At 34.6% G+C, this 12,758-nt stretch overlaps 1 protein-coding gene across 3 annotated transcripts in view; it reads right to left on the bottom strand.

Moving 5' to 3' along the window:
• LOC145259761 (L-fucose kinase-like) overlaps nt 1–12,758 on the bottom strand; it is a 153,427-nt gene that overhangs the window by 67,091 nt on the left and 73,578 nt on the right. For all 3 annotated transcript variants that reach the window (XM_080117497.1, XM_080117496.1, XM_080117498.1), the window contains 4 exons: nt 8,356–8,495; nt 7,166–7,324; nt 2,924–3,043; nt 268–369 (listed from right to left, as the gene is read on the bottom strand). In XM_080117497.1, coding sequence (XP_079973623.1) covers nt 268–369; nt 2,924–3,043; nt 7,166–7,324; nt 8,356–8,495 — 521 coding nt within the window. The remainder of the gene's footprint in view (nt 1–267; nt 370–2,923; nt 3,044–7,165; nt 7,325–8,355; nt 8,496–12,758) is intronic.

Here is a 12,758-nt window from a genome sequence, read left to right on the forward strand (position 1 = left end):
ACACTTTTTAAAGATCATGTCAAGCTGGCCTAGTGGTTATCGTACTTGACTCACTGTCTTTAGGTTTTGATCTTAGCTTGAGTATTTTTTTTTTATTTACAAGTAGTGAACTGTTTAGGAAAAAAAATTCTCACATGCATATGTTTCAAGTTTCTGTATGAATTATAAAATTATATTTATGCATATTTTATGACCGGGCAACACCGGGCGGTCTGCTAGTATTGAATAAAAACAAAAAAGCTTAAGAAAATAAACGAAAGAATTTACTTCGTTTGCATGGCAAAGATCTGCTTCACAGATGCCAGTGTTTTGGAGAAAAATCTTCCATTTCTGGTTGCAAAATGAAGCCTCCTCTTGTGTCAGTGGAATCTGAAAAAAAAAAAAAAAGAAATAAAGAACATTTGTCAAAATTAATTAGAAAATCAAATCACTTAAATTTAATAATAAAAAATAAGTATCTATATACCTGTGGAGTGAATGGTAGCTTTGTCCAGGCATAAAATATGCTTAAATATGATATTTTAATTTATCCAGATTTCATATATATTATTATAGAGTCCAGATTTCATATATATTATTATAGAGTCCAGATTTCATATATATTATTATAGAGTCCAGATTTCATATATATCATTATAGAGTCCAGATTTCATATATATTATTATAGAGTCCAGATTTCATATATATTATTATAGAGTCCAGATGTCATATATATTATTATAGAGTCCAGATTTCATATATATTATTATAGAGTCCAGATTTCATATATATTATTATAGAGTCCAGATTTCATATATATTATTATAGAGTCCAGATTTCATATATATTATTATAGTCGTGATTTCAAAAGTAAGAAAAAAAGTATTTGGGTGCCATCAGCTAGAATCGAAACCAAAACTGTAGCATTCAAAGCTGGTGACGTTACCATTGTGTCAACGTGACACAAATATGAACTGATTAAAAATTAAAGATACACTAAAATGAATGTAAAAAATGTATAACGTTTTTTTTTAATTTTTACCCATTTTTGACCCCTTAAAAACTATTTTAACCGGCTAAAGACCAATAAAAGAACAGTCCGTAAAAAATTCAATCATTTGAAGCCCCTAGCAATGCTCTGCGACTTTTAGTTTCGGAGGAGATAGAGTTTGAAAATATGGAGACAGACAGACAGATACATAGACTTTTTATATATTAAATTAATATCGTAGTACTTTTAACATATGCACATACGTGTGTCATGGTTTCCTGATTATAAATTAATCGATCAGGAGATCCTATTTATTAAAAAGGAGGATAAAAGGGGATAACATACTACGAACATTAAATTAGAATATAGATTCGCTAATTTAATGTTCGTAGTATATTATCTATCCTCCTTTTTAATAAATAGGATCTCCTGATCACTGAAGATGTAATGTAAAAAAAAAAAAAAAAAAAATTAAAATAGAATAGATGATGTCATACGTGAAAGTAAAATATACCTTCTCAGTCTTCCAAGGTTAGTATCTATTCTGTCTAAAGATGGTTTAATGATATTGTGAGGTTTCTGTTTGTGCCGGGCATCTATACTATGGAAATATGTCACAGACTCCTATAAGGATATTGGAGATAAACTGTAATAATCAGATATATTCTGACTACATTAACCAGATTACTTAGATAAATGCTTTTATAGTTTTAACAAAAAAGGCTACAATAATATCGCAGGATCTACATTCATGCTGAACGTCCACAGAATGCCCAGCAGCAATATAATACATATTAAAGATGCTGCTGTGGAATGTCCACAGGTCCTGCTAGTATAAGATCATTTCATTTTTTTTAATTTTCAAAGATGTGGACATATTTCTCTAGTTTTAATTTTTTTTCAAACAAATTTTTAAATAAAACCATAAACTTGTTAATAATTATTTACATTGAACAAAAATTTAAAAAAAAAATATTGCAATATTTCATAATGGCGTATGATCCCACACAGTCAGGTGATTCTATTTATAAATGATGCTGCTGGGAACTGACGAATCGAATTAATTCACGTTCTGCTATCAACCAATCAGAAACCAGAATTGCTCCATAAATATTAAATCTTTCTGTAGCAATTTTGCATATGTTTTCTTCGTGTCAACACGGGAAGAATCTTTTGCTCTGTGGATTCCAACTCAAGAAATGTCTATTGCAAACCAGTCACCTCCCAGGATTGTGTCGAACAACGAACCATCCGAAACTGTTCTGAAACTAAACATGGATTACTCTTCTAGAAAATTTGTTTTTTTTCAATTTCATTTGGAAATTTCTTTTTTTAGCTTATTTTTACTTGACAAGATTGGATTTATAAGACCATAAAAAATCCAACCTTGATCGTCCTTCAGGGCCTGTGATGCAGTGGATAGAGGCGTTAAGTCTATACGATTCCAGGTGAGCAATGTCTGAAGATAGTGGTTTCAATCCTACCCAAAGCAGGCCAGAGGATTAGTTGGCCAAAACGTGGTGAGACAACAACTATGGAAGGCAGTAATTACTGGGGATACAGTTAAGAGACTCAGGATTCTGTTGCAGTTAATCACCTGAAAAAGGCCGGAGGATTAGTTGGCTGAAATGTGGTGAAACAACAACAACTATGGAAGGCAGTAATTACTGGGGATACAGTTATAAGACTGAGCACTCTTATTCTGTCGCGGTTAATCATCTGAAGAAGACCATAGGATGAGTTAGTCGAAACATGGTGAAACAACAACAACTATAAAGATGAGGATAATAACTTTGAAGGAATTAGAAACAGTTGATGACTGAAGACATTGAACAGTTGGGATTGATATATCAAAATGTGAATGATATAAAGTTATCGAGACAGTGAATGAAAAAGTTTAACATTGTCAAGAGAAAAACGGAGTTAAAAATGATAAGAGGAGATTTTAATTACCGCAAGTTGATCCAGTGTTCCATGGATCGTTAATACATATTTCGTTGTCTGCAAAGTTTTTAAATGAATATTGAATCCTTGGATCACAATGGAGTCAGCAAACTTGATAGTCTTTCCTTTCTGTAAACAAAACAAAAATACATTTAATATTTAGTGGGAGTTTATAACAAGACTGATACTAAAAATGAATGCATTTAATTGATTTGAAAATGAGTAAGCTTCTCAACAATTACAATCGGTAGTTCGTTAACTTTAATGCATCTAAAACTAAGCGTCTTTCCTTTCATCATAATCGTTCTGATCCACACCACACTCCAATTTTTTTTTTATTATTACATTTTCACCTCAAACAAGGCACGTTGTCACTTTGATGTAGGGGGCACTATCAGGGACCTAAGTTGCAGGGATACTATGTACAGAGTTTAGCAGCAAGATGTTTGTTCACATTACACTTGAACTTCTGCATGTCAGTACAGTTGGGGAAGCAGGAAACCGGAAGAGAATTCCAAAGTCTTGCAGTTCTGGAGAAGAAACTATTAGAGTAAAAGGCTTTCTTACATCTAGGGATCTCAACTGTATAGGGGTGGGATTTCGCTGCTTGTCGGGTTTGTCGGGGGTGTTTTCGTCGAAGGGGTACAAGGGCTTGTAGTTTGTCAGAGCATTCACCATTAAAATACTTGTAAAACAGGCAGAGGGATGCAACATTTCGTCGGTGGGACAGGGGCTGAAGTTTAGATGACAGTTCGAGACCTATTAGGTTGCCGACTCTCTTTTGGACCCTGTCCAGGAGCGAGAGACTAGTAGCAGATGCACCAGCCCAAATGTGACAGCAGTTTTAATTGAAATGAATGGCTCTCATCTTGGGTAAGCTTCATGTCTTTTAAAGCTTCTGGAACTGATCTTCACTCCTGATCTGAAATGGAACACATACATCAAATCTGTTGCCAAGATTGCTGGAAAAATGATTGGATCACTCTACCGCTCCAGTAGGTATCTCACTGCCAATGCAATCATCTATCTGTATAAGAGCCAAGTACGCCACAAAATGGAGTACTGTTGCCACATCTGGGCAGAAGATGCTCGGCGCACCCTATTAAGCCTTGATAGAGTTCAAAACCAGCTTCAAAATCTCTTTTCCATAGAAGAGATGTTGCGAGCCTGTCTCTGCTCTATCGTTATTTTCATAGCAAGTGCTCGACTGAACTCCAATCTGTGGTTCCCCCTTGCAAAACTTTCACAAAAGACACTCAACTAGCTAGAACCACTATAGCTGATCTTCTCCACTCTCTATTTGTGCCTAAATCTAAATGCAGATTCCATAAACAAAGTTTCTTTCCCAAAACTGCCCGTCTGTGGAACACTGTTCTACTGTCCTGCTTTCCGCTTGAATACAGCATGGTAGCTTTCAAATCCAATGTAAACAAGTTCATGTTGAGCTGTCCCCATAAACAACCAAATTCTACCCAACTTTCACCATTAACAATTACTACACCATCACCTTACATTCATTAATCCTTATCCTCGAGTGGCTTTCAGGCTTTGATAAGTGGTAAATCCCAAGTAAAAAAAAAATCTCATTTTAAAGTAAAGCCAATCTATTTCTCGATTTCGGTCATCAATAGTTTTATTCTTAAATCGGTTTTATTTAAAAGATCTGATCTTCATTCAACTATTTTCTGAAAAAAAAAAAAAAAAAAAAGAAAAAATTTTACAGATTTCTATATTTAGTAAGATTACTATTTCACTTTCTGGTACTAGTGTACGAAAGGGGTCCCAAATTCTGGCATCAGATAATTTTAGGTCACATGATTTCAACTGATTAATGTGACACCAGATGACAATAGCATTAAATTATTAAATTAGAATTAACATAGAATTAACCAGCATGGACCAAATTTGGGGAATGCATGAAGATGCAAAAGCTGCAAAATGACAGAAGTGAAATGGTTTAAAAAAAAAAAAAAAAAAGAAGCAATATACATTGTTGGAGATGTCCTTCACAAAAAGGAAAGCACATTTCATAAAACACTGGATTTCTTTCAATAAAACTGCTGTATTTTTGTTCATAAAGAAAGGTGATAGAAACTGTGTATTCTTGTGTAAAAAATTCCCTTGTAGACATGGTCTACAAATCGATTTTTTTTATATTGTTTTAAACAAAAACAATACTACGTACTGAATTGTCATGTCGAAAATAGTAATATATCCAAAAATTACGAAAATTCATTAAGTAAAACAACTGCTGTTGTGTTTTTAGTAAAATAAAGTCCGGCTATACACAACAAATATTACAACCATGACACAAGTAATCTATACTATTGATAAAATTTTAAATGTTTATTTATTTATTTATTTATTTATGTGTGTGTGTGTGTATATATATATATATATATATATATATCTATATATACACCAATAAAACTTTCGAGCAGGTGCACCGAATTGAAAAATTCTTTTTTTCCCTGAAAGGTGTAAGCCCCTAAATTGTCCTTATCTATATATGGTTCGTAACAAACAACGCCGAGTCACACAAAAAGCCCGAAATAAGGGTTTTGGGGTCGTTTTGTGCCATTGTTGAAAAAGTTACCTGACCATGTCAATGGAAAATAGCACTGTCTGTATACAGTCGTGGTAACATCTTTTGACATATGGATAGGACTTGTGGTGTAATGGATAATGCGTCTGACTACAAATCAGAAGATTCCATGTTCAAATCCTGGCAAGTTCGTAATAATTTTAACCATCATTTTATCCAAAGTTTACTCATTATCCTTACCCTTAGGGTATTTTTGTTTTTTCAGTGATTTTTCTTTTGTACATATGAGAATTTCCCATACTCTGAGTTCATAGGGTCAGCGTTGATGGTAAGACAATGTTGAGTGTACTTGATTTTGTGTTTGACTTGGTGTTGTGTGTGCCGATGCAGCGCAGCCGCTAGTCTAGAATATTCTTTTCAGAGTTATGTCTCCTGCATTCAGCTTTCTACTGTCTATTTTATAATGTCTAAAAAAAAAATGCAATTGTACGCAGTTTTCCATAAAAATCACTTTTAACTATAAATAACATTTTACTCAATGACTTTTTGTAATTTTTGGATATATTACTATTTTCAGCATGACAATTAATCATATAATATTGTTTTTTCTTAAAATGACATATTTAAAAAAATTTGTCGACTCTATCTTTACAAGCACCTGATACTTTCTTAAGATAACCAATGTGCATTAAATTAACTAAACAAATAAAACTGTTTTTTTTTTTATTAAAGATATTTTTTTATTGTTTGTTGAAAAATAAAATTATTTATTTTTAAGTTTCTTTGAATATTTTTTCTTTAGTTTCTTTAGTTTATTTTTGTTTGATTTTTAAGATCAGTTGCAAAAGATAATAGAAACCAATTAAAACAAAAACAAATTTCTAAAATCAAATAAAAACAGTCCTGCCTTTCATTTGGGGCGGTATGATTGAAAGACGGCAAGGCTCCAAAAAAGCCGGGGGGGGGGGCTATTGTCATTTGATGTTACAACTCTCATCTAATATCATGGGATACTAGACATTGTATGCGGGAGGGATAGCAGCACTCCTGGCATTATCTCGACTGACTGAGGTACATATCTGGCTGGGAAACACTTGTGAATTTGATATTCCCTAGAAACTTCCTCCTTGGGGAAGCTGGGGAAATTCAAAGTTATTTTTGAGTTTCGTGAAGACCAAACTGAAAAGTAACTTTGAAATTTCCTTTGTTGTATTCTGAACAACTACATCTTCATTGACTTGACGTGTCATTAACCCTTTATGACCTATTGTTTATTTTAGTTTGTTTAAAATGTAATGATACTATGATTTCAAAACTTTTTCTACCTAGATACCGAACTAATACATACATAGTGGGTTTGAATCAATTCTTACTTTATTTATGCTGTTATATTCATGACCGAACAAATTAGTTCAACCAGATCATAAAGGGTTAAAAAAAAAAAGCCAAAGATTTTATTTTTTTGCAATGTCAGCACACATAGTTGATCAAGTAAACAATCTGGCAATCTGACAGTCAGTTTGGGGTTGCTGCCTGAGCTGATATGATGTAAAAACCTAAAATCAGCAATGAGGGCTATGCATTACTGAAGATTTTCCTTGAAGCATTCATAAGAATGTATTTCACGATTGAATAGCATTTTATCCCAATCTGATTTCATCGGAAGAATTACGGCAAAGAAAAATATGAAAATAAATTTTACTCACATTAAGTTCCATTTTAAGCCCGCTACATATCGACTGCTTTCCAACTTGGATGTCACCATCCATATGACAATTTGACACAACGCAAGTTGATCCAATTGTCACGTGATCCCGAAGAATGCTATTGATAATCACACAACTCTCATCCACATCTGCCGTATCCTAGAAAACAACAAAGTTTCATTTAATCGTTTCATACATTTTATTAGTTCCCCGACAAAGGAGGGATTGGACCTAGTAATTTACTCCCGTTTATCTGTTCGTTTGTTCACACTTTTCTCACTAACCAAGCCTTGGATTTTTTTTGCAATTTTGCACAAACATTAGTCATGGTGAAAGTAAATTTTTGCCAAAACGGATAACTGTGGTTGCCACTATAGAGGTAAAATTACTCCAAAAGCGTTCATCCGTTTGTTTGTTTGCACTTTTCTCAATAACCACACCATTTTTTTTTTTTTTAAATTTTGTACAAACATTAGTCATGGTGAGAGTAAATTTTTCACTTGTGGAGGGGAACCCCGCATGCTCGGCTTGTTATAATGAAAATCATATTTGCAACGATTTTAACATTTATGAAATATTGAGAAACTAACAGGACCTCTCAGAGGAGTCATCTCAAGGAAAACAAAGAAGAAACATTTTGAAAACATTAAAAAAACAAGGAAAGCAGATAAAAAAAAAATTTACTTTTGGTCAACACTTTTCATAATAACTATCGGCAAAAAGAGGAAAAGTCAATTAAAAATGTCAAAAAACATAAATGATTACTGAGGGTCAGCAAAAAAATATGGGGGGGGGGTAGAAGTATTCTCATTTGCACTCATAAGTTCCAAGTTATGGGTGTACTCTTTTTGTTTGCACAGTTATGGGTGTACTCCTTTTGTTTGCACAGTTATGGGTGTACTCTTTTTGTTTGCAGAGAGACAGTTGACATAAATTAATAGCAGCCAGTTTGAGAATTTTTAAATGTGTCTTCAAACGTGCTCTGTGCAAAATAGAGAATGCTTCATCTGTTTAGCTGTCAGTGCAGACTTAGCACTGCAATAAATGCTCAACAATGGCCGACTTATGTAAATGTCTGGATGTGGGCTATGTTTCCTTTTTTGATAGGCATAGATTGGGGGTCATTCTATAAAAAAAAAATCAAGATATTTTTGGATATATATTTGACCTTGTCAAATTTATGAACTTACGTCCAATGAAGAATGTGTAATTGGATTCCATACAAGCGAGTCGGATGCAGTTTTGTCCTGAAGCGGACAGTGAATAATCTGAGAGAGAAATTCTGCAGAAGAAGTAGCCAAATAATTGTACTGACCAGCATCGATTATACCTGTAAATGAAAAAAATGTTTCGATCATGTGAGCTATATTTAGTTTAATTCTGTTTTTATGCAGGAACATTCAGATACCTCTAACTTTTGTGAAATTTTAACAATATCAATTAATAAATACTTCTCAAATTTAATTTTTTTTAAAAGGGTTTTAGAGGGCATCATATGGACACAACCTCCCATTTATAAATTCAAATATTTCAGGATTGCATTAAATTTGATTCATATCGGAAATTTTTCAAGGTTCGATCATCAGTGTCTACGCCGCATCCTCTGGTTTTACTGGCAGCATTTTGTCCCCAACACTGTGGTCCACACACGCTGCAAAAATCATCCTCATGAGGTGTCTACGCTAGTTTGGCAATGCCCTTCATCGTCGACCGAGTGATGTCAACCGCAAGGCCATCGACCCGGCCCCGCTGCAAGGCTGGAAGAAACGTTGTGGTAGACAGCTGAAGACTTGGATCAAGGCGATCAAATAAGACTCCGAGTTGATTCTGGGTCCTCACTTCTACAATCTACATTGTTGGAATTGCGAATGGCTTACACTCCTGGCTGCTGCGACATTGGATTGTCGGGCATGGTCAACCTCAATTCAAGTTGTGACTAACGCAATGGGTGGAGCTGGCTCAACCAATCAATGGTGATAGCCGAAACAAGTACAAGTAAGTAATGTTGGGCGGGTTTTAATATTGTAAAGATTAAAAATCAGTTTTGTCCTTTGAACGATATGTGGAAAGTTGCTTCCCTTGTCTACGTTTATGCTGACATGTTATGTAAGATTTTGAGTAACTTAAGATTATCTTTCCTTTGACTGTTTATAAAAACGAGTGTCTTACGTATACTCTTTCTCTTTGTGTGTCATCATGTAAATAAACAGACATGTCTCTCTGCATGTAAGGTTAAAAACATGTTACATTGTTAATTGATTTGTTTTCTTTTGTCAATCATTGATATGACTTCCCATATGAATTTCATTTGAAACAAGCAATGTGTGTTTTTTATTTAATTCATAATTAACTAACAAAGGTTATTAATTAAGCTATAAAGGTCATGCATCCAGCATTGACATATCAATGATAAAAAAAAAAAAATTAAACATGTTTGAACATTGTTTTTGACCATCTGGAATTTTCGGTTATGATAAAAAAGTAATAATTATGGATGCAAAGCTTAGTGTTTTTGTGCCACTACTTCACAATAATTTAATGATCAAACAATACACTTAAATTTAAATTGAAAAATCTTATTAAAAATTTTAAAAAATAATATTCACATTATTTAGATTCTTTGGACTACTATTCTCATTTTGAATGTTAGTCTCACAATGTTTTGGTTGATGTAACCTCTGACCTTTTTCAGGTGTATCTTGTTGAAACCAGGATATCTTTCTGTCTTATCTGGGGAGTCTTTCTGTTGAATTTGGGAAATCTGCGCAAAATTTTGAACAGAATGTTTTATTAAATCCACACGTGTCGCATGCTCTCATTCCATCAGCTGTGACTGAATAGAAGTTCTTGCAATTGTATTTTTTTTTTGTTTTTACATGATAGTCACCACTTATCAAGGCCTGGAAGCCACTGGGGGATAAGGGTTATTGTGTGTACAGTAATCAATGGGATAATATCGTAGTAATCGTTAGTAATGGAGATTTGATAAAGTGTCTTACTTAAGGGGGCGGTTTATCAGGAATTTGTTTATGTTGGACTTGAAGACATCCAAGTTGTAGTCAGGAGGAAAACAGGCAAATGGAAGAGAGTTCCACAGGCATGCACTTCTAAGAAAGAAGCTTTGTTCATGGAATCTACGTTTTGATTTAGGCACAGATAAAGAATAGGGAAAATTATTGACAATGGTTTCAGCTAGACAAGTGTTTTTCGTGAAAGATTGGCGAGAGGGGACCAGAGATTGGAGCTCAGACGAGCACTTGCCATGGAAATAATCATAAAACGAGAACAGGCTCGCAATATCTCTTCTCTGGGAGAGAGGTTGCAGGGAATAGAAAAGGGCATCCCCCACTAGGTTACAAAGCCTATTTTGTATTCTGTCAAGGCAGGATAGGCTGTTTTTAGCAACTCTTGCCCAGATGTGGCAGCAGTACTTCATCCTTGGATGTACTTGGCTTTTATATAGATAGAGAATTGCATCAGCAGTGAGATATTTTCTAGAGCGGTAGAAGGATCCCACCATTTTTCCAGCGACCTTGGCAACAGACTTGATATACGTGTTCCATTTCAGGTCAGGAGTAAAGGTCAATCCTAAAAGTTTATCAAAACATGGAGCATCCCCTAGACGATTTCAATTGATGCCAGCTGGGGATCAGAGCGTTGATGATGTAAAGATAGGAGCTTGGTTTTAGATGCATTAAAAGTAACCAGTCACCTCTTCCCCCACTGTACCACACGCTCAAGATCAGCGGAGAGAGAATCAGAGAGAACTTTGTCATTTACGGCCTTTGATGTGTTGCCATAGATGGTCGTGTCATCAGCATAGATGTCAACGAATGATTTAAGTATGTGTTTTGGGAGATCATTGATGTAGATCAGGAAGAGAGTTGGGCCCAGGATGGACCCCTGAGGGACTTCATCCTTAATACTGTGGGCCTCTGATTTCTGCCCATCAACCACTACTCTTATAAGCCTATCAGAGAGAAATGATTTAATGATTAAGAAAACATTTCCAGTTATATTGTAGCTGGAAATCTTGTGAAGTAGGCCTTTACGCCATAACTTAACAACATTTCGGCTGATGCAACCTCTGAACTTCTTCCAGTGTATCTTATCGAATCCAGTTGTGAAAATAACACTCAAGATGAGAACAGTAGTCTGAAGAAGCCAAATAATATGAATAATCAATCCTCATCTCAATAAATTCACAAACACAGAAAAAATAATACTTTGGTATGAAAAAAGAATAGTTAAAAAAAAAATGTGAATTAAAAATTAAAGTACAGATTCAGATGATTCGATATAAAAAGTTGTGATAAACACATTAAAACATTAAACTGATTATTAATCAATAACTTTTTAAAACTCCTAACCATTACAATTGTTTTTATAGAAATAGCTCCAGACAAGGCATCAAGCCACTTGATACAAGGAGTTTAAAGTAAAGAAACATACTTCAATGTCAAAAATTAGCCAACGATAAGTGTTGATGGAAAATAGCAATTCTTTCTCCTTTGTTAGAAACGCCATTCATGGAATATGAGGACTAAAGGAAGCAAGAGTTATGCAGCTGCTGAATGTCTATTCAAGTTCAAGTGTCTACTCTCCATACAAAGTTCATCAAATTACAGCTGTTAAATGATGTTATGTAGCTGCCGGGCAACACCAGTTGGAAAATAATTATTCAGAATCGGGTTTATCAATCTATCTATATATATCTATAATATAAAGCTGAATCTGTGTGTGTGTGTGTGTGTGTGGTCACGAATAGGCTCCTATATGATTGACTATTTTAAAAAACTGATTACATATAATGATAGAAGATGTATCAAGACACAGGAATGGGTATGTTTGATCTGGCAGAACGGTGGTTCATTAAAATTGTGGGGGTCTGCATTCGCGCCTGGTCCACAAAATATGGAAATAAAAAAAAAAAAAAAAATGTTTACAAGTGTTTTTGATATAGATGTACATAAGAATACTTTGATAAGTATGTTTTAACTTAAATAGGGATGGTATAATAAAATTGTGGGGTCTGGCCTCCACAGAATGGAAATAGGCACAAACTTTAATAAAGACTTTTCACATCTATCTGCATAAATATACTGTTTGAAGAAATATGGTATAATAACGTTAAGAAATATGGTATGTAACGTTAAGAAAGAAATAGCGACAGCTAAGAGGGAATTTACGGAAACCACTAAAAAACGCATCGAAGCACAAAAATTAGGAACTCGTGACTTCTGGAAAATCTACAACAGTGTAGTAAATAATGGGCAATCAACGATTCCCCCACTAACCAACAATCACGAGGTTCTTTGCTCAGCAACCGAGAAGGCTAACATGCTTGCCAGTCGGTTTGCCTCCAACTCTACACTGGACCCTTTAAACCACCCCCTACCTGACTTTCCTATGCGGACAGACGCCAAGCTAGACGATCTGGAAATCACCCCTGCTCAGGTGCATGCTATCATAAAAAACCTTGACACTTCCAAAGCATGTGGACCCGACCTCATCCCAGCTGTGCTATTAAAAAAGTGCTCAGCCGAAGTAGCTCCAGTTCTCTCCAAACTCTACAACAAATGCCTTAATGAAT

The sequence above is a fragment of the Euprymna scolopes genome, chromosome 35 (assembly GCF_053919585.1).
Source record: "Euprymna scolopes isolate OS-2025 chromosome 35, ASM5391958v1, whole genome shotgun sequence".
In the NCBI taxonomy this organism is placed as follows: Eukaryota; Metazoa; Mollusca; class Cephalopoda; order Sepiida; family Sepiolidae; genus Euprymna; species Euprymna scolopes.